Source organism: Dermochelys coriacea, chromosome 12 (assembly GCF_009764565.3).
Source record: "Dermochelys coriacea isolate rDerCor1 chromosome 12, rDerCor1.pri.v4, whole genome shotgun sequence".
Lineage (NCBI taxonomy): Eukaryota > Metazoa > Chordata > Testudines > Dermochelyidae > Dermochelys > Dermochelys coriacea.
The window spans coordinates 19623295-19642522 of record NC_050079.1 but is presented as its reverse complement, the minus strand read 5'-3'; the positions used below and the strand labels follow the sequence as shown (position 1 = coordinate 19642522).

The 19228-nt window shown below is 44.1% G+C and overlaps 1 protein-coding gene across 1 annotated transcript in view; it reads right to left on the bottom strand.

The window, feature by feature from the left end:
- SHCBP1 (SHC binding and spindle associated 1) overlaps window positions 1-11132 on the bottom strand; it is a 32370-nt gene extending 21238 nt beyond the window's left edge. The window contains exons 1-5 of the mRNA XM_038368901.2: window positions 10913-11132; window positions 8636-8809; window positions 7740-7855; window positions 2964-3172; window positions 1581-1673 (exon numbers count right to left, since the gene is read on the bottom strand). Coding sequence (XP_038224829.1) covers window positions 1581-1673; window positions 2964-3172; window positions 7740-7855; window positions 8636-8809; window positions 10913-11048 — 728 coding nt within the window. The 5' untranslated portion in view covers window positions 11049-11132. The remainder of the gene's footprint in view (window positions 1-1580; window positions 1674-2963; window positions 3173-7739; window positions 7856-8635; window positions 8810-10912) is intronic.
- Window positions 11133-19228: the final 8096 nt, after the last annotated feature.

Genomic DNA, 19228 nt, shown 5'->3' with positions numbered 1-19228 from the left:
TAAATTAAGATGGTTAAAAGCAGCATTTTTCTTCTGCATAGCAAAGTTTCAAAGCTGTATTAAGTCAATGTTCAGTTGTAAACTTTTGAAAGAACATAACATTGTTATGAACATTTCAGAGAGATTTTGCTGTAAAACTAAACGTTTACCAACCTTCAATAAAATACTTTACATAGAATTATTTAGCTGTTTCACAAGACCAGAACTTGTATTTATAAAGTAAATAAAATCATTGATAAAGTTTGCAGTGCAAGGACTGTCTGCTTTAATTAATTTAAACCCACGGGAGACCTTCTGAATAAGAATGTAAAACATTGCTTGTCTGCATGGATAGAAGGCTATGTTACTGCTATTTATCAGTTGACACACCAGTGCTTATATCAGAGCATATAAACTTCAATGTGGCTTAGAGTACAGGCTTGCTTCAAGCATGGTGTTGGGAATGAGAAAGGAAAATATTTACTCTTCATTGCAATACAAAGATGAAGCATTACAGTTCCCTTTTGGTTCCTCTCTAAAAATGCTTCTACTCCCATTTCAGCCCATTAGCTACCTTTAAAAAAAGTCTGATTGAATGTGATTACATTCCTGTTTCATTAAATGCAAAGTATTTTTCCTCCAAGGAAAAAAAGCAACTCCTTCCTTCTGCCTCCCCATCTGCTGGCAATGTAGAAGCAGAAACACATAAGAAGTATTTCCATGCAACATTTCCAGACCTCAAAACATTTCCTCCCAGTTTTGTATGAACTCAACATGGCCCAGGTATAACATGAAACTGAACTGTCATAATGAACTCCATTTCAAAGAATCACCACTTCAGAGTCATCATCATCATTATATCAAAACCGGATTGGCATGCAATATGCATTCCTGAATTCCTATTCTAAATAATTATATGCAGAAAAAAAAGGGATTGAGGAAAACAGGCAAGAAAATAATGGACTGACATATCGTCAAATATGAGGAAAAAGCCCTAGAGAATTGGTAAAGCTACTTTCCAGTGATTCATTTCAGGTATTTAAAAATGAGTTTCTAGTATACTTCCAGAACATGCCCTTGAGTGCTGTTGTAGTTCCATATGGCTGGATGGTATTAAAAAGCCACATTCAGAAAAACCTAATACAACATAATCCTACTGGGGAAAGAGTACACACGCCTCCTTCAGCATCACTAGGTTTTTCTTTAAAGTTTTCCTCTATATTCTGTTCCATTTGGGTTCTTATTCCACACCCAGAGGTCACCGAGCATCACACACTCGTCTTAATTAGGATTACACTTCACACTTGAAGTCAAACTAGTCTTATGTTTGAAAGAGGCTATACCTGGTTTTGGAACGCCATCTAATGGAAGGAAGAGAGTTGTGCCAAGAAAAAAAAAAGCTAAGAAGAGAATAACTGGTTTGTTGTTTGTTTCCCCTAGATCTCTTTCCAAATACAAGATTTCTAGCAACTGATAGTAATCTGAAGCTGCAACAGCCTTGCTTTGCAAAGAGTTTTGCATGAATTTTGTTTTGTCGGTCACTACTCCAAAGCTTCCCCTTCCAGCCTTTTTTAAACTAAATATTAAAGAAAGTCACTTACAATCTCAGTCGAGGTTCAACACATCTGACAAAATAATCAAAGTCATCCTCATCCTCTTCATCCCAACTCCTCCAGATGTGCTGGTAGAAAAACCTTTTGAAATAAAGCAAGTAGTTAAGAGTGCGCTGTCTATCGATGAGCCCAGTCACTTTAACAAAAGTTAGGACTGAAAATAAAAATGCAATAAATTGAGCAAGACATCTCAAAATATTACACCTCTCTAATTCCCATATCACCCTCCTCCAGGCTATTCAGTACACAGAATTTCTTGATATTCCTTGACTGCTGTAAACCCTATGGGTAAAGTTTTCAAAAATGCCTGGAATGACTTAAGAGCATAAGTCCCATTCATTTTGACTAAAGTTATGCTTAGCACTTAAGTTACTTTTTGAAAATGGGATTTATATTGCTATGTGAGTTAGACATTTTTGAAAATTTTGCTGTGTCACTCCAATTCAAATTCTTCCACTGCCTCCTCTCACCTTCCACATTAAGTTTAACATCCTCACCCTTCAAATGCTCCTTCTGGGCTTTGAGTTTATCAAACATCTATTAGCCATTACAAAAGCAGGATCCAGGAGCAGCATCCAAGGTCTTGCCTTCTCACTGGGACATTGTCCTGGAGAGTGAGGCTCTCACCTTAGTTTTAGTCTTCAAGTTCAGTCCTTGTGACTGTTACTAATCAATTTCTCTAAACCCTATGAAGTGTGTGTGTATTGGGGGGGGCGACAGAAAGAAAGGAAAGAAAAAGATCTTAAAGGAAGAGCTAGGGAAAATAAGTAGGGAATATAGATCAGGGATGCATTGGAGAAACAGCAAATAAGGGAGATGTAGTGTGCACACGGTAGGGAGAGAAAGAAATCCGGGAGAGAAAAGAAAGAAACTGAAAACATTGCAAGGAAAGATTCCCCTATAATTCATTGTGGTGTAAGGCAGAAAAAGTGCAGTGAAGGGAGGAGGTGAGAAGGTCTAGTAAAAGCAAGCAACAGAGCAAGTTACATCTTTTAAACTTAGTAGAAAATTATTTGGTAATGAGCTACAATGAAACCCAGCAAGCACGTTTGATTCCTTGAGACACAGGAACATTGGCGTTTTTCTTCTGGTCAGTCATCTTAGCTCTTGGGCTAGCAGCCATCAGGTTTACTTTTAAAACCCGAGTCAACGTAGCCCCAGGAATGGTCTCAAGAATTCACAAAGATGGGAGCATACCAAAAGCTCTATCTGAGTGGACACTAACAACATCATTTTAGTATAGGTGCATGTTTGAAACCCATACACATTATTTATTGTAGCTCAGATGTGATGCCTAAACTATCTGACTCTTTTAAAATTAAAGAAATAATAGTTCAGGAGACAATTAGCCATTTATGAACATTTTCCTACCTGACATGCTCTATGGCCAGGGCTGTCTGGTCAAACTCTCCTGATTCATCAAACACAACCCACAGCTCCTGCACTGGTAACTGATGCTTCTTCAGCTCCAAGAGCTCTTGCATGCACTCCAAGGTAAAGGTGCTAACATGGGAGTCGCACAAGAAAGGCTCACTGAGCCTAACCACAGCTTTCAGAGCGGAGTACTCCACATCCACAATCTGATATGAACAACACAGCTATTAGGGTGGCTTTAGACAGAACAGTACATACAACCAGAAAAGCCAAAACACACACACTTATTGTAGAAGCCAACCAGCAACTTTGTTAAAGCTTGAAGTTTTTTTAAACACTACATATGGCATTTTATTCCACAAATGTCTGAGCATGTATATTTGAAATTATAACCCCAAAACAAGCTTCATTGCTCAGTAAATACATACATATACATACAGCGCTTTTCATCTTCAAAGGATTGTACAAACACTGAGCCTCAATGTCCCTGGGAGGACAGGAAGTTACTATCTTCCTTTTACAGAGGCAAGGGCTAAGGACCTGATTTTTGGATATGCCAAGTACCTCACAGCTCCCATTAATTTCACTTGGAGTTTAGGGTAGTCTGGAAAAAAAAAAAAAAATCATCAGGACCCAAGTGCCTTGCAGCAGCCCACACAGTGGCAGAGCCAGGAATAGCAAGAATTCCTGTGCACTAATCCCGTATTTAGCCCAACAGGCTGCCATGCCCTTTGGCTGGAAAGTGTTTCAACAAGGACCAAATGTGGCATGGGGAATCCTAAAGCATGTCAATCCTTTCCCTCTAATTTAGGCAGGACAAAGCTGATCAAATGCAGGTCTATGTTGCTGGAAAACACAAACAACTTCTGCTCCTCTATAAAGACAAACACCAACATGTTTGCATGCTTCTACTTATTTTAAGATTGCAGTTTACTTGCAGGTGTTTAAGTATGGGATGGGAATAGCATTTTTTTAAATGAGAGTTAAAAGTTTAAAAATCAGGTTCATGTAGAAGGTTCACACAAAGGCAACGTGGCTCTGACAGGCATTACGAGTCCTGCAGACTTTAGCATGGCCATAAGCAGCAGGAGTGCACACAATGAGAAATTATACCTGGCTGAGACAGGGGGATCAGAGGGGGAGAATTTTATTCATGAAAACCTTGATACATAGAAAACTGGTTTAGGTTTTACATTCAGATAACAAGGCTGAATTTCTACATCCTGCTGTAGGCTTGCCTCCCTCTGTCCCAGCTTCCATTCCTCTCTGTGCTCACAGTCCCCTACACCTCCATCATAGAATCACAGAAAGGCTGGGCTGGAAGGGGCCTCAAGAGGTCACCAAGTCCATGCCCCTGTGCTGAGGCAGGACAAACAATATCAGGACAACATCTGACAGGTTTGTCTAACCTGTTCTTAAAAAATCTCCAATTTCCCCATTCCAGTTTTTAACTATTCTTATAGCTAGGAAGTTTTTCTTAGTAGCTAACCTGAATCTCCCTTCTGCAAGCCAAGCAGATTACTTTCTGTCCTATCCTCAGTGGACACAGAACAACTGATCACTGTCCTCTTTAGAACAACCTTCTACAGACTTATGCCCCCCTGCTCAGCCCTCTCTTCTGTAGACCAAACATGTCCAGTGTTTTCATTCTTTCCTCACAGGTCACGTTTTCCAAACCTCTCCGCTGGACTCTCTCCAGTTTTGTCCATATCTTTAATAAAGTTTAGTGTCCAAAACTGGACAGAGGAAGTCTTTGGTCATTTCAACACTGCAGGCGTTATAGCGGCATAGTTATGGCATCATAGCTCTGCCACTGTCACCTTGTAGTATAAACAGACTATAGCGACAGAAGCGTGTGTGTCACAGTAGGAACTCCACCTTCCAGAGCAATGAGACCTAGGTTGACAGAAGCATTCTTCCATCGACCTAACTGCATCTACACCAGAGCTTAGGTCGGCATAGCTATGGCACTCGGGGTGCAGATTTTTCACAGCCCTGAGCGCTACAGCTGTCGACCTAAGTTTTAAGCATAGATCAGGTCTTACAGATGACACTTGTTAATATACCACAGAATGACACTTGCCTTTTTTGCCACAGCATCTCACTGTTGACCCATTCAACTTGTGATCCACTGTAACCTCCAGATACTTTTCTGCAGTACTGCTGCCTAGCCAGTTTTCTCCCCATTTTGTAGTTGAGCATTTGATTTTTCCTTCTTTGGTGTAGTACTTTGCACTTATCTTTATTAAAATCATCTGGTTGATTTCAGACCAATTCTCCAATGTATCAGGATTATTCTGAATTCTAATCCTGTACTCCAACGTGCTTTCAACCCCTCCCAACTTTACTCATATAAAATTTGCAGATGAGACAATCTGTACTCCCTCATTCAAGTCATTAATGAAAACATTGAACAATACCAGACCCAAGACAATCCCTGCAAATCTTGATAAGTCCTCCTAGTTTAACAGCAAGCCATAACTACTCTTTGGATATGTCTACACAGAAAGACCCCTGCGGCTGACCCATTCCAGCCAACTCAGGCTTGCGGGGCTCAGGCATTCTGGGACCCTCCCATCTCACAGCAGAAGTCTAAACAGCAATGGAACAGCACCATAGTCTGAGCCCTGTGAGCGCAAATCAGCTAGCATGGACTAGCTGCGGGTGTCTAGTTGCTGTGTAGACATTCTTTAAGTACAGTTTTTCTAACCATTGTGCAGTAATTTAATCTAGACCAAATTTCCCTAGTTTGCGTATGAGTGCCATGTGGAAATGTATCAAAAGCCTTAATAAAATCAAGATGCATCATATCTACTCTTTCCACCCTATCCAGTGACACTGTCAAAGAAGGAAATGAGATTGGTTTGGCGTAATTTGCTCTTGACAAATCCATGTTGGCTATTTCTTATCCCTCTGGGTTTGAGCAAGCTGATTGTATAATAAGTTGTTTCAGTATTTTTCTGGGTATCAACATTGGGTGACTGGTCTCCAATTCCCCAGGTCCTCCTTTTTCCTTTTTTTGAAGCCAGGTACTATTTTTACCTTCTCCAGTCTTCTGGGACTTCATCCATTGTCCCTGCATCATCCCTTAGATGTCCCACATCTTCTCTTGATTTGCTTCTTTCTCTGAACTCCAAAAGAGACCCCATTCTTAGACCAAAAACTACAGCTCCATGTCACCCAGTTACAGTCCTTCAGTCACCTGCCTCTCTGCACGAACCCCCTCCTCCATGTAATCCAGATGCTATTAAACATTGGTGTATTCCAAAGGGGTTAGCAACAGTGGGACATTTTTGACAGTTAACCTCAGTGTAGAGAAGACCACATTGTCATTTGGGAAGGCTGGTAGTTGCTTGACCCGCCTTGTGAGAAACCCAACTGAGGACCACATCGTTAGGCATCTGCCCCTAACACCAGGAAAACCCATTTCCCGACCAGAACACGTGAAGTGCCACATCAGCAAATCCTAAACTACCCAAACCATGACAAAGTCTCACATGGACAGCACACAGCAGCTGGTGCTCTCAAGCCCTGTTTTGCATACCTCTGCATCCCTCCAGTGGTTCAAATGTCTGCGTGGCCCTAAAGCAGGGGTCGGCACCCTTTGGCACACAGCCCATCAGGGTAATTCGCTGGCAGGCCGCGAGATTTTTTTTTACATCCATCTTCTGCAGGCACAGCCCCCCCACAGCTCCTGGCAGCTGCGGTTTGCTGCTCCCAGCCAATGGGAGCTGCAGGAAGTGGCATGGGCCGCAGAAACATGCTGGTTGTCGCTTCCTGCAGCTCCTATTGGCCGGGAGCAGTGAACCGCAGCCCCTGGGAGCTGCAGCCAGCCGTGCCTGCAGCCGGTCAATGTAAAGAAAATGTCTCGCGGCCCACCAACGGATTACCCTATTGGGTGGCATGGGGAAGGTTGCCGACCCCTGCCCTGAAGTCACATCCTTTAAGGACCGATACTATCATTGAAGCAGATCTAGCTCATTACAAAAAGACCTCATTGCCACGATTTGTTTATATGAGAGAATACTCAAAAAAAGTTCAACTCAGTACCATCCTTACTAGTATAAATAAAAAGAAACATTCAAACAGACGATAAGCAACTTCTAAGGCCAAGGAAACATAGAAGGAAAATTCCATGTTGACACCATCTTTTCTTGTCTTAGAAAGAGTGCCTAAGAGGTAAAATCTATTTAAATTCAGGCTTATAGGTTCAACAGTTTTTTGTTCAATAGAACCAGGTGCAAAACTGACACATAGAACCAGAGTGCAAATTGTTTTCACGAAGGCCTAGCCAGTAAAATAAAAATGGAGCCCATACAACTGCAGCTCTATAGAGCAAGAGAGGCAGTCCTGTGGATAATTAGTAGTAGTAGTAGTACAGCAGCCTAGCAGACCCAATCAGGGCCACATTGTGCTAGACAGTGGACACACAATAAGATAGTCCTGGCCCCAAATAACTTACAATCTGCACAAAATGCATTACAATCATGAGGACTAACAATTAACTGCACCTCATGTGACTGTCAACGGTAAGTTTCTACATGTCACAAGTTGTGCTCCTGCATTCTCATGTCCAAGAGACACTAGCACTCAAACCACTGCAAGCAGTTAAATAGCTTCTCGCCTAATGCACCATCCTCCACACTGAGAATTAGATGTGAAAAATATGCTATTTTCTATCAGCTTTAATTAAAAAGAAGTGATTTGCCTGTTAACAGTGGAGTAAAATGATGTTAATTGGAGACAAATGTCTAGCAACTGAATTACATTTACCTCGACCAGCACCTCAAACACATTAGTGCGCCAGATTGCTCGCCATCCAGATGGTTCAAGGACCTTCTCTAAGTACTCAGCTGTGAATTCTTTTACCTCAGAGGCCTTGCAGTCAGCTAAAATTAAATTAAAATCACTTACAATATATATTATGCAATAAGAGGACAAAAGGAATCAAGTTCACACATGAGCAATTAAAGGGAAGCTGAATATAATGGGGTTTTAGTGTTCCTTTATTATGTCAGAAGTTGTCTTCAACTTTGTTCTGCTCAGTCTTTTTATTATTTATATTGTTGTAGTGCCTGGGATTCTTAATCACAAACCAGGACCCTGTGGTGCTTGGTGCTGAATAAACAGCAAACAAAAAGACAGTCCCTACCCCCAAACAGCTTAGACCAGAGAACTGGAGAGCTAGCAAGGGTGCTCTCTCAGCCCCCCAAAAGCTTCACAAAAAGAGCAACTGACCACCTGACCACCCACGTCTCTCATCTCAATTTTGTGACTGGAGTTAAATAAGTGGGGGTGGCGGGGCACTGTTTTATCTAGTCTTATCAAAAATCCCACCCCCTTTCAATTCCTCAGACTTCAGTCTCTTCTGATGTCAAAATCCACAAGGTCTAGTCCTCCAGTTAAAAGATCTAGTCCTCCAGCTAAAAGTATGTCATGATATTTTTAATGTAAAAGTTGATGTTTAGAGTCTCAGCTCCATCGTTAATTAACCTTTCCTGTATCTCTGCCACTAGTCTAGATCCTCTGTAGTTACCACGCTATGGATGGAAGATGGTGCAATTTAAAAGGAGGACCAATACATACAGCTTAAAACTGAATCACCAGGAAAAGGCAGCACTACAAAGATCATGACAAGAGGGAATTTTAGAAGCAGAAAGGTCACTCACCCAAGATGTAATCCTGATAGGCTTTAAATCGCTCATAAAACAAAAGGTGATTTGTTTGGAACGTGTCTGGGAAAAGCACATTCCTGTCTGGCACAATCCTTCCTAAAATGGTCCCTGATTTGTCACGACTCCCATAATCACTGCAGCTGTCATCATCATCTTCTTGGAAGAACTCTGAAGGAAAAAAGTCACAACCTCAACTCAAGTACTGTTCACTCTTTCATTGCTATCCCAGGCTAAGTGCAAAATCCACACATGCCTCCTCTCTAGACCATATGTTAATTTACTGTTGGAGTGGTGGTTAAACAGCTAAATTAGCTTTTCCATTTTTCAGGGATACACACACTTGCCAAAAGAGGGTTTCCCTATCTGTTGGATATAGGCCCAAATAGGATTTTTATAACTTAGATTATGCCTTTTTTTTCCCTCCATTAAGTGTAGTATAGAGAAAGTCTGAAAGGCTTTTGCTAATAGAATGGATTTTCCCAACTACTTTTTACATTAGAAATATCAGGATTGGCAAGCTGGTTTGGCTGGATGACCTCTTGGGCCAAGGTCCACCTCTTGTAAGGGTGCGCAATCCACTTTGTAACTGAAAGGCAGACATGTTAAATTACATACACGTGACTATCGACCCCATCCCACCCCGAAGACTTCATTAGTCACTGAATAAGCCTTAACAAGACATTCAAAAAAATCAAATCTAGCTAAAACTATATTTTGTTTTTTGCTGTCTCGACTGTTTTGTCTGTAAGCTTAAGGGCAGGTATTGCAGCTTCCCATGTATTAGTACAGTGCCTGGCTTAGTGGGGCCCCAATCTATTAGAACTTCTAGATGCTGACACATGTAACCCAGCTGGATCACTTGTGTGTGGACGCAAACCTTTTACAAGTGTTCTATGGGAACCAAACATTTATAGTGAATTTCTATAGTGTAGAGAAGATCTGAACTTCCGATGTAAAAAACACAAAAAACTGATTAAGACCTTTCCTGCCTTTATACATCACAAAGCAGAAGAAATGGCATTGCCCTTTCCTCTGCAAACTTACCTTTTAAAAAAAAAAAAGCTTCTGTACGTGGATTATCCACACACATGGAGTTAATGGGGAACAACTTCATGTGTAGATAACCTTTAAGGTTCCTAGTTGCACTGGTGGCCTCAAGCCTGTTTAGGACCTTCCAGAAGGCTACCCCCACTCAGCACTGCGCCCATCAGTGATATGTTAATGTCAGAGCCATATAAACATTAAAGCAATTACTCTTTAAAGTCTAGGACAGGTCCAAACTGCACAGCTGTACACCAGGTCGTTCCTAGCCAGGAGCAGCACAGCCTATACCTGGCTAAATCAGCACATGAGCAACCTACAATTACAGATACCTTGGACACAGCAGAAAGGAACATTTCAGCCTTTGGTGGGGAAGTGGGAGAAGAAAATCCCTCCTTTCCCTACCCACCAGGATCAAAAATTCAAAGGTCCTACCATCACCCGCCAGGTTTTGATGGGCATAATGAATGGACGCAGAGGCTAATGCCCTGGGAAAGTGTTTCAGGCAGACACCCACTGATACTGAAGAAGAGCTCTGTGTAATCTGCATCTGAAGAAGTGGGATTTTTTTTTACCCAAGAAAGCTTATGCCTAAATAAATTTGTTAGTCTTTAAAGTGCCACAGGACTCCTCGCTGTTTTTGTGTAATCTCAAAACCTTGTCTCTTACACAAACAAAAGTTGGTCCAGTAAAAGATACCTCCCCAACCTTATCTCTGATATCCTATACCCGACAAGCTACACCACCACTGCACACACTCATTGATCCTGACTTCAACCATCTTCCTACAATTTATCACGCCGACATCAACCGTTTGTAACTGAACTGGAGAGCTGGGTGGGGACAGAAAAGAAAGGCAATGGCGAAACCTCACCCTTGTCTCAAGGGATCAGAGCCATGGGGGGCATTCAGTGCATCCTCACACACTCGGGGCCCAGCGTTGCTGGGGAGCGGGCACGTTAGTGAGGGGCCCGGTGCCAGTGGAAGGCTGCTACCGTAGGACTGGAAAGTAAATTGTAGACTAGGAGGGGCCAGGGGCAGGATGCAGGGAAACTACATTCCAGGGATCGGGGGGGGGGGGGGGTGGAGCGCAGATATGGGGGAGGGGACCGAGGAATTATTAAAGCACAGGGTGCAAATTCCGGGGTGAAGTACAAGGGAGGGGGAGTGTGGGGAGCCAGGGAGGAAATATGTCCCCGGGGAGTATAAACGGGGGGAGGGGGAACGTACCTCGCTTCAGGCCCTGCACGTTCCCCTGCAGCCCGACACCGCCAGCCGCCGGGACCAGCTCCGGCCCTTCCCCACCCCCCTTCTCTTCCTCCTCCCCGGGCACCGCCAGCAGCGGCTCAGGCTCCCCCTGCGCCATGACGAACGGCGGCTCCGCGCTCCCCGGCCCGACAGCTTGGCGCAGCCCGCCCCGCCCCGCCCCCTCTCGGAACTTTCAAACTTTCGCCGCAGCGAACCCGTCCCCCGTGTAAGCACGACGGAGGATTCTGATTGGTCGCAAGGCGCAGCGGGCGTTGTGGGAGCCAATGGGCAGCGGGCAGGTAACCCTGTGGAACGTTGACCTGTAGAAAGTGCCGCCGGGTTCCAATCCGCGGGAAGGCAGAAGGCGTCGGATGGCCGGGCCGGCCAGGGGGCTGCTCGGGGAAGAGGCGCGCTGGGCTGGGCTGGGCTGCAATGGGGGCCAGCAGGCGGGGTGAGCTGCATGAAGCTGCAGCCAGCCGCGCACGCTGTATGGGCTGGGGCTGGCGGCGCGGCACGGTGCTTTGCGCCCACCACAGCGGCCCCTGGGGCCTGTTTCCCTTTCCTTCTACCCGACGTTTGCCAGACCGGTTATAATGGCAGTTAACAATAATGAAATATTAACTTGGATCACTTAAGCCCCATGCTGAGATCGTTACAGGGATTTAAAGGATGCACGGGCCTTGTGCTGGTCCTCGGCACTAAGGTGAATTTCACCCTCCGTGCAGAAATGTCAAACTCCTTAAACGACACATGCCTGTCAATAAAATGTTCATGCTTTTTTCTATGATATCCAGGCAGCAGAGTTTTGCACAAGATGTAATCAGTCTGCTTGGCAGATTAACAAGCAACGCATTACAGTATTTTAGTCTGGAGGAGAAGAAAACATGGGTTTCTCAGAATCAGCCAACAGCTAGACATCCTGAGTCTAGCCTTTTTTAGATGAAAGTGGGAAGCGTTCATAATGTGCGGAACATCATGTTCCAAGAGCAATCTGAATAAAAAATTCCAGAGATTTTTACGGATGGTTCCAATTTAAATGTATAGCTGATTGAACAGTTTGTTATTGCTATAAAAGACCCTCATGATTAGGGCTCCTCATGTAAGTTTTATCCAGATATCTAAGTTGTTCCAATTTTTACAGCCCATCTCTGACTTTGCTAGGTTTCAGCATTCTTCTTTCAAATATTTTAATGGGTAGTCTTCTTCTTTCCTATGCAATATTACTTTCTACCTGCCACCAAAAAAAATCATTTGATACACAAAGGAGTTAATGCATTTTGTTTGTTGAATCAAATTTATCCTCAAAATTGGACTTTAGTGGAATTTAACTTGTGCATAAATCTTGAGTTGGCTTCCATGCTCAGGAGTGAATTTCACCCCAAACTCAAAAGCCCTGTATGCCCCTTCTTGACGTGGGCTCCATGTAGAACCTTGGAAAGATCATTTGGGGCAGATTCTTTGACTGTTCCAAAGGACTGGTCAAGAGTCTAGAGTGAATGTCTCCAACGACATTATCAAAAGTTAAATTCAAAATGAGGTGGACAAAGGTAGAGTTAAACAGGAAGAGTCCAGTTACCGAACCCTGTGGATAAAGAGAAGGTGACTAGCGCTAGTTATAGCAAGAGACATTTAGGTAGGAACAAAAAGTGGAGAAAAAGGTACCTGAGATAAGAACATAAGAACGGCCATACTGGGTCAGACCAAAGGTCCATCCCCCTTAGTATGCTGTCTTCCAACAGTGGCCAATGCCAGGTGTTTCAGAGGGAATGAACAGAACAAATAATCATCCAAATGATCCATCCCCTGTTGCCCATTCCCAGCTTCTGGCAAACAGAGGCTAGGGCCACCATCCCTGCTCATCCTGGCTAATAGTCAGTGATGGACCTAACCTCCAAGAATTTATCTAGTTCTTTTTTGAACCTTGGTATAGTCTTTAGCAAAGAGTTTCACAGATCGACTGTGTGAAGAAATATTTCCTTTTATTTGTTTTAACCTGCTGCCTATCCATTTCATTTGGTGACCCCTACTTGTGTTATGAGGAGGAGTAAATAATACTTCCTTATTTACTTTCTCCACACCAGTCATGATTTTATAGACCTCTATCATATCCCCCCCTTAGTTGTCTCTTTTCCAAGCTGAAAAGTCCCAGTCTTATTACAGTGGGGGAAAATGTGCTAGCCAACCAAGAAAAATACTTTCAGATAGTATCATATGCAGCACTAAAGGTAAGAAAAATAAGGGTATCAATGTCCAGTGGATCAGACCATTGACCACACAGGTTGGTACCTCAGCACAGTTTAAATACTGGATGAGACAGTTTTGCTTACAAAACCGTTTTGTAACTGTGTTTGCAGGACTGTTTTCCAAATCAGTGTAGCATTCTGCTAATATGGGCTAGGTTCTAGAAGAGTTACTTCTGGAAATGAAGGCATCTCAAGTCAGTTACATACAAACTAAATAACAGTGGTTCCAAATCAAACCTCTGGAGCAACTGAGTTTAGGTGAGTGGAACTATTTTTAAGTTAATGGAAATATAGTATGACTTGCACTACACTATTTGCCAGTGTCTCCTTAAATAACGATTTTAATATATGTTAAGGTTATTTGCAGACTGGGGCCTAAATCTCTCTTGCCTTGCACTCTGTATCATCCTTTACATCAATGCAAAATGAGTGCAGTGGGTATGAAATGCTACCAGATCAAAAAGGTGGCATTAGAGGAAAGCGGTAGATATAATATTCTTAGACTTCAGCAAGGCTTTTGACACAGTCCCACATGACATTCTGATAAATAAGCTGGAGAAATGTGAGCTCAACAGAACTACCGTGAAGTGGATACATAATTGGTTAAACAACCACAAACAAAGAGTAAGCGTTAATGGAATGATGTCAGATTGGAGGGAGGTCTCAAGTGGGGTTTCACAGGGATCTGTCCTGGGGCAGGTGTTGTTTAACATCTTTATTAATGGCCTGGATGCAGGTATAGAGAGCATACTGATCAAGCTTGCAGGTGACACAAAGCTGGATTGGGGCTTGGGGGGTTGCCAACACTTTGGAAGATAGAGCTAAAATTCAATGGGATCTTGATAAATTGGAGAATGGGATATAGACAACAAAATTTAACAAAGACAAATGAAAGGTGCTACACTTAGGGAAGAAAAACCAAACGCACAAATACAAAATGGGGGGAACTGCTTGGCAGCAGCACTGCAAAGAAGGATCTGGGAGTTGTGGTGGATCACAAGCTCAACATGAATCAGCAATGCGATGCTGTTGCAAAAAAAGCAAATGCAGTTTTAGGTTGCATTAACAGAGGCATAGGATGCAAGTCATGGGAAGGAATAGTACTGCTCTACTCGGCACTGGTTTGTCCTCAGTTGGAGTACTGTGTCCAGTTTTGGTCATCTATGTACAGAAAAGATGGAAAAGATTCAGAGGCAAGTAAAAGGGACGGAATGCAAGCCATATGAGCAAAGGCTGAAGGAACTGGGTATGTTTGGTTTGCAAAAGAGAAGGCAGTTGCTGTGCTGCACGGACCAGCGACCCAGAGCAGCCAGCATGAGAAGCGCCTGGTCCCACACCCTCTGCTCCCCGCCCAGGCCCAGCTGCCAGGAATAGGAGACAAGCATGCCAGAGAACAGCCGCAGCAGGAGGACAGAGTCCCTCTCCCTTCCCCCGGTAAGACAATCTGGGGTGCACTTTACCGCGCATGCTCCCCCCTACTAGCGATGTAAAAGTTCCGGCTAACTGATAAGCATCAGTCTTATCAGTTTTGGGGAAGGAGAGTTCGCTTTAATTTAAATGGCCACAAGGGGGCCACCTAGCATTTCTAATCATAGTTCAAAAATGTATTTCAATACTAGTCTGTTTTTCAACATTCACTTTCAGAATGTCAGTTCTTTGTGCAACAGCAGCACAACCTTGCTAGCAATTTACATGTTCAAAAGAGACTGAGGACCCGATTCATAACTGCATTACATCACTTTTATGCTAAAACAGATCCACGGAAATCAAGAGTTGATCCAGTGTAAGCCTGAAAGAAAACAATAATGGTTCAAAGAAAAGGAGTACTTGTGGCACCTTAGAGACTAACAAATTTGTTAGTCTCTAAGGTGCCACAAGTACTCCTTTTCTTTTTGCGAATACAGACTAACACGGCTGCTACTCTCGAAACCAGTAACGGTTCAGGCTCTGAGTCTCTTCTACAGCATATCATCTGTAACCCTTTTGACTACATTCTGTGCATATCCACCTTGATTTTAACTATGAAATTTTGATCTATCAATTATAAAATTAAAATTAATATATTTAAGTCCTCAAAAGAAGACATATGAAACAGGAAGTCCAGGAGTGAAATCCCTGGCTCCACAGTCAATGGTAAAACTCCCATTAACTTCCTTTGGACCAGGATTTCACTCCAAATTTCAGACACAGGCTCCTTCACAGGGCAGCCTGCAGTTGGGCAACCAAACTGACTGAAGAAGCCTGTAGTATTGTTTAACCTACCTGGAAGCAGAAGCTCCATCTAGAGGTTGCATAGCCCGAACCCTCCCTTTGAAACTGGCACCAAGCTGCACGGTCAAGTTCACTCATTTATATCAGGACCATCACTGAATGTGCCACATTAACCACAATCATCCCTTTCTGTCTTAGAATTAGGAGAGAGATGATGCATGGTAATTTAAATCACAGCATCTTTTTGAGAGGAAAGTGGGGAAGAATTTGCATTTTAGACAGTTTACCTATACGAAGGGGTCAGGCAGGGATTTTTCAATAAGTATTGGCAGATAATTCATATGTAACTTGGAAAATGCTACAGGAAGGAGCAGATGAGGCAAAGGGAACCCGAAGTCTGCTGGCAACACTCCCCAGTCACTGTTCCCTTTCGGCTCCTGTCTGGGAAGTTGAGAGACACCGTTAACAAAATGTATTTCAAATAGCTGCTTAGCAAAATGTATTTACAATTGTTCAGCTGCCTTAGCTCTGTCCATCTGAAATTCCACTTATGTGTTTCCATTCAGGCTTTTCCATGCTGGAGCTGTCAGCGGTGGTTAAATCCTGCTTCACCTCCAAAAAGCTGCAAGGTACTGATCTGTGCTTTATGGTATGAAAATAACCCCCAACTATGCCATGTCATGCTCACAGTCACTAGACAAAACCCCTTGCAAAAAGAATATTGGCCTTGGCCTTGACCTTGCAACACGCATGCAACGCCTTCTCTCTACACGCTGCCCTTTCCCCGTTTGCCCACTGCAAGCTTCTTCCCCTCATAACCACTTTATATGTCCCTGCACTAGTTTCCTTGCTTCATGTAGACACCTAGTGGGGTGGGATTTAAAACAAATAGGACTAAATTCTGCCCTCAAATACACAAGCAACTTATACTGGAATCAACAATAGCTGTGTGTGACTCTAAGCCCTGGTCTACACTAGGCGTTGAGGTCAAATTTAGCAGCGTTAAATTGATGTAACCCTGCACCCATCCACATGACAAAGCCCTTTTTTTCGACTTAAAGGGCTCTTAAAATCGATTTCCTTACTCCACCCCCGACAAGGGGATTAGCGCTGAAATCAGTTTTGCTGGGTCGAATTTGGGGTACTATGGATGCAATTAGATGGTATTGGCCTCCGGGAGCTATCCCAGAGTGCTCCATTGTGACCGCTTTGGACAGCACTCTCAACTCAGATGTACTGACCAGCTAGACAGGAAAAGGCCCGCGAACTTTTGAATTTCCATTTCCTGTTTGGCCAGTGTGGCAAGCTGCAGATGACCATGCAGAGCTCATCAGCAGAGGTGACCATGATGAAGTCCCAGAATCGCAAAAGAGCTCCAGCATGGACTGAACGGGAGGTACGGGATCTGATCGCTGTATGGGGGGAGGAATCCGTGCTATCAGAACTACGTTCCAGTTTTCGAAATGCCAAAACATTTGTGAAAAATCTCCCAGGGCATGAAGGACAGAGGTCATAACAGGAACCCAAAGCAGTGCCGCATGAAACCTAAGGAGCTGAGGCAAGCCTACCAGAAAACCAGAGAGAGAGTAATGGCCGCTCCGGGTCAGAGCCCCAAACATGCCACTTCTATGATGAGCTGCATGCCATTTTAGGGGGTTCAGCCACCACTACCCCAGCCGTGTTGTTTGACTCCTTCAACAGAGATGGAGGCAACATGGAAGCAGGTTCTGGGGACGAGGAAGATGATGATGAGGAGGCTGTAGATAGCTCACAGCAAACAAGCGGAGAAACCAGTTTTCCCAACAACCAGGAACTGTTTCTCATCCTGGACCTGGAGCCAGTACCCACCGAACCCACCCAAGGCTGCCTCCCGGACCCACCAGGCGGAGAAGGGACCTCTGGTGAGTGTACCTTTTAAAATACTATAAAAGGTTTAAAAGCCAGCATGTTTAATGATTAATTTGCCCTGGCATTCGTGGCTCTCCTGGATGTACTTCCAAAGCCTTTGCAAAAGGTTTCTGGGGAGGGCAGCCTTATTCCATCCACCACGGTAGAACACTTTACCACTCCAGGCCAGTAGCACGTACTCGGGAATCATTGTAGAACAAAGCATTGCAGTGTATGTTTGCTGGCGTTCAAACAACATCCATTTTTTATCTCCCTGTGTTATCCTCAGGAGAGTGATATCATTCAGGGTCACCTGGTTGAAATAGGGTGCTTTTCTTAAGGAACATCAGAGGTGCCCGTTCCTGCTGGCTGTTTGCCTATGGCTGAACAGAAATATTCCCCGCTGTTAGCCACGCAGTGGGGGGAGGCAAAATGCGACCTTGTAACAAAAGCACATGTGCTATGTTAACAGCAAGGTTTACCGTGAAAGAGTGTACCCATTGTTCTATAAAATGTGTCTTTTCAAATACCACTGTCCCGTTTTTTTTCCTCCACCAGCTGCACGTGTTTCAAGGATCACAGGATCTTCTCCTTCCCAGAAGCTAGCGAAGATTAGAAGGAGAAAAAAAACACACTCGTGATGAAATGTTCTCTGAGCTCATGCTGTCCTCCCACACTGACAGAGCACAGACGAATTCATGGAGGTAGACAATGTCAGAGTGCAGGAAAGCACAAAATGACCGGGAGAAGAGGTGGCGGGCTGAAGAGAGGGCTGAAGCTGAAAGGTGGCGGCAGCGTGATGAGAGGAGGCAGGATTCAATGCTGAGGCTGCTGGAGGATCAAACTAATATGCTCCAGCGATTGGTTGAGCTGCAGGAAAGGAAGTAGGAACACAGACCGCCGCTACAGCCCCTGTGTAACCAACCTCCCTCCTCCCCAAGTTCCATAGCCTCCTCACCCAGATGCCCAAGAACACGTTGGGGGGGCCTCCGGCCACCCAGCCACTCCACCCCAGAGGATTGCCCAAACAACAGAAGGCTGGCATTCAATAAGTTTTAAACTTTGAAAGTGCTGTGTGGCCTTGTCCTTCCCTCCTCCACCACCCCTCCTGGGCTACCTTGGTAATTATCCCCCTATTTGTGTGATGAATTAATAAAGAATACATGAATGTGAAGCAACAATGACTTTATTGCCTCCGCAAGTGGTGATCAAAGGGAGGTGGGGAGGGTGGTTAGCTTACAGGGAAGTAGAGTGAACCCAGGGGCGGGGAATTTCATCAAGGAGAAAGAAACAGAACTTTCACACCCTAGCCTGGCCAGTCATGAAACTGGTTTTCAAAGCTTCTCTGATGCGCACCACACCCTCCTGTGCTCTTCTAACCGCCCTAGTGTCTGGCTGTGCATAACCAGAAGCCAGGCGATTTGCCTCAACCTCCCACCCCATCCCACATAAATGTCTCCCCCTTACTCTCACAGATATTGTGGAGCGCACAGCAAGCAGTAATAACAGTGGGAATATTGGTTTCGCTGAGGTCTAACTGAGTCAGTCAACTGCGCCAGCGTGCTTTTAAACATCCAAATGCACATTCTACCACCATTCTGCACTTGCTCAGCCTGTAGTTGAACAGCTCCTGACTACTCTCCAGGCTGCCTATGTATAGCTTCATGAGCCATGGCATTAAGGGGTAGGCTGGGTCCCAAGGATAACTATAGGCATTTCAACATCCCCAGCGGTTATTTTCTGGTCTGGGAAGAAAGCTCCTGCAGCTTTTGAAACAGACCAGAGTTCCTGAAGATGCGAGCGTCATGTACCTTTCCCGGCCATCCCATGTTAATGTTGGTGAAACGTCCCTTGTGATCCACCAGTGCTTGCAGCACTATTGAAAAGTACCCCTTGTGGTTTATGTACTCACTGACTTGGTGCTCTGGTGCCAAGATAGGGATATGGATTCCGTCTA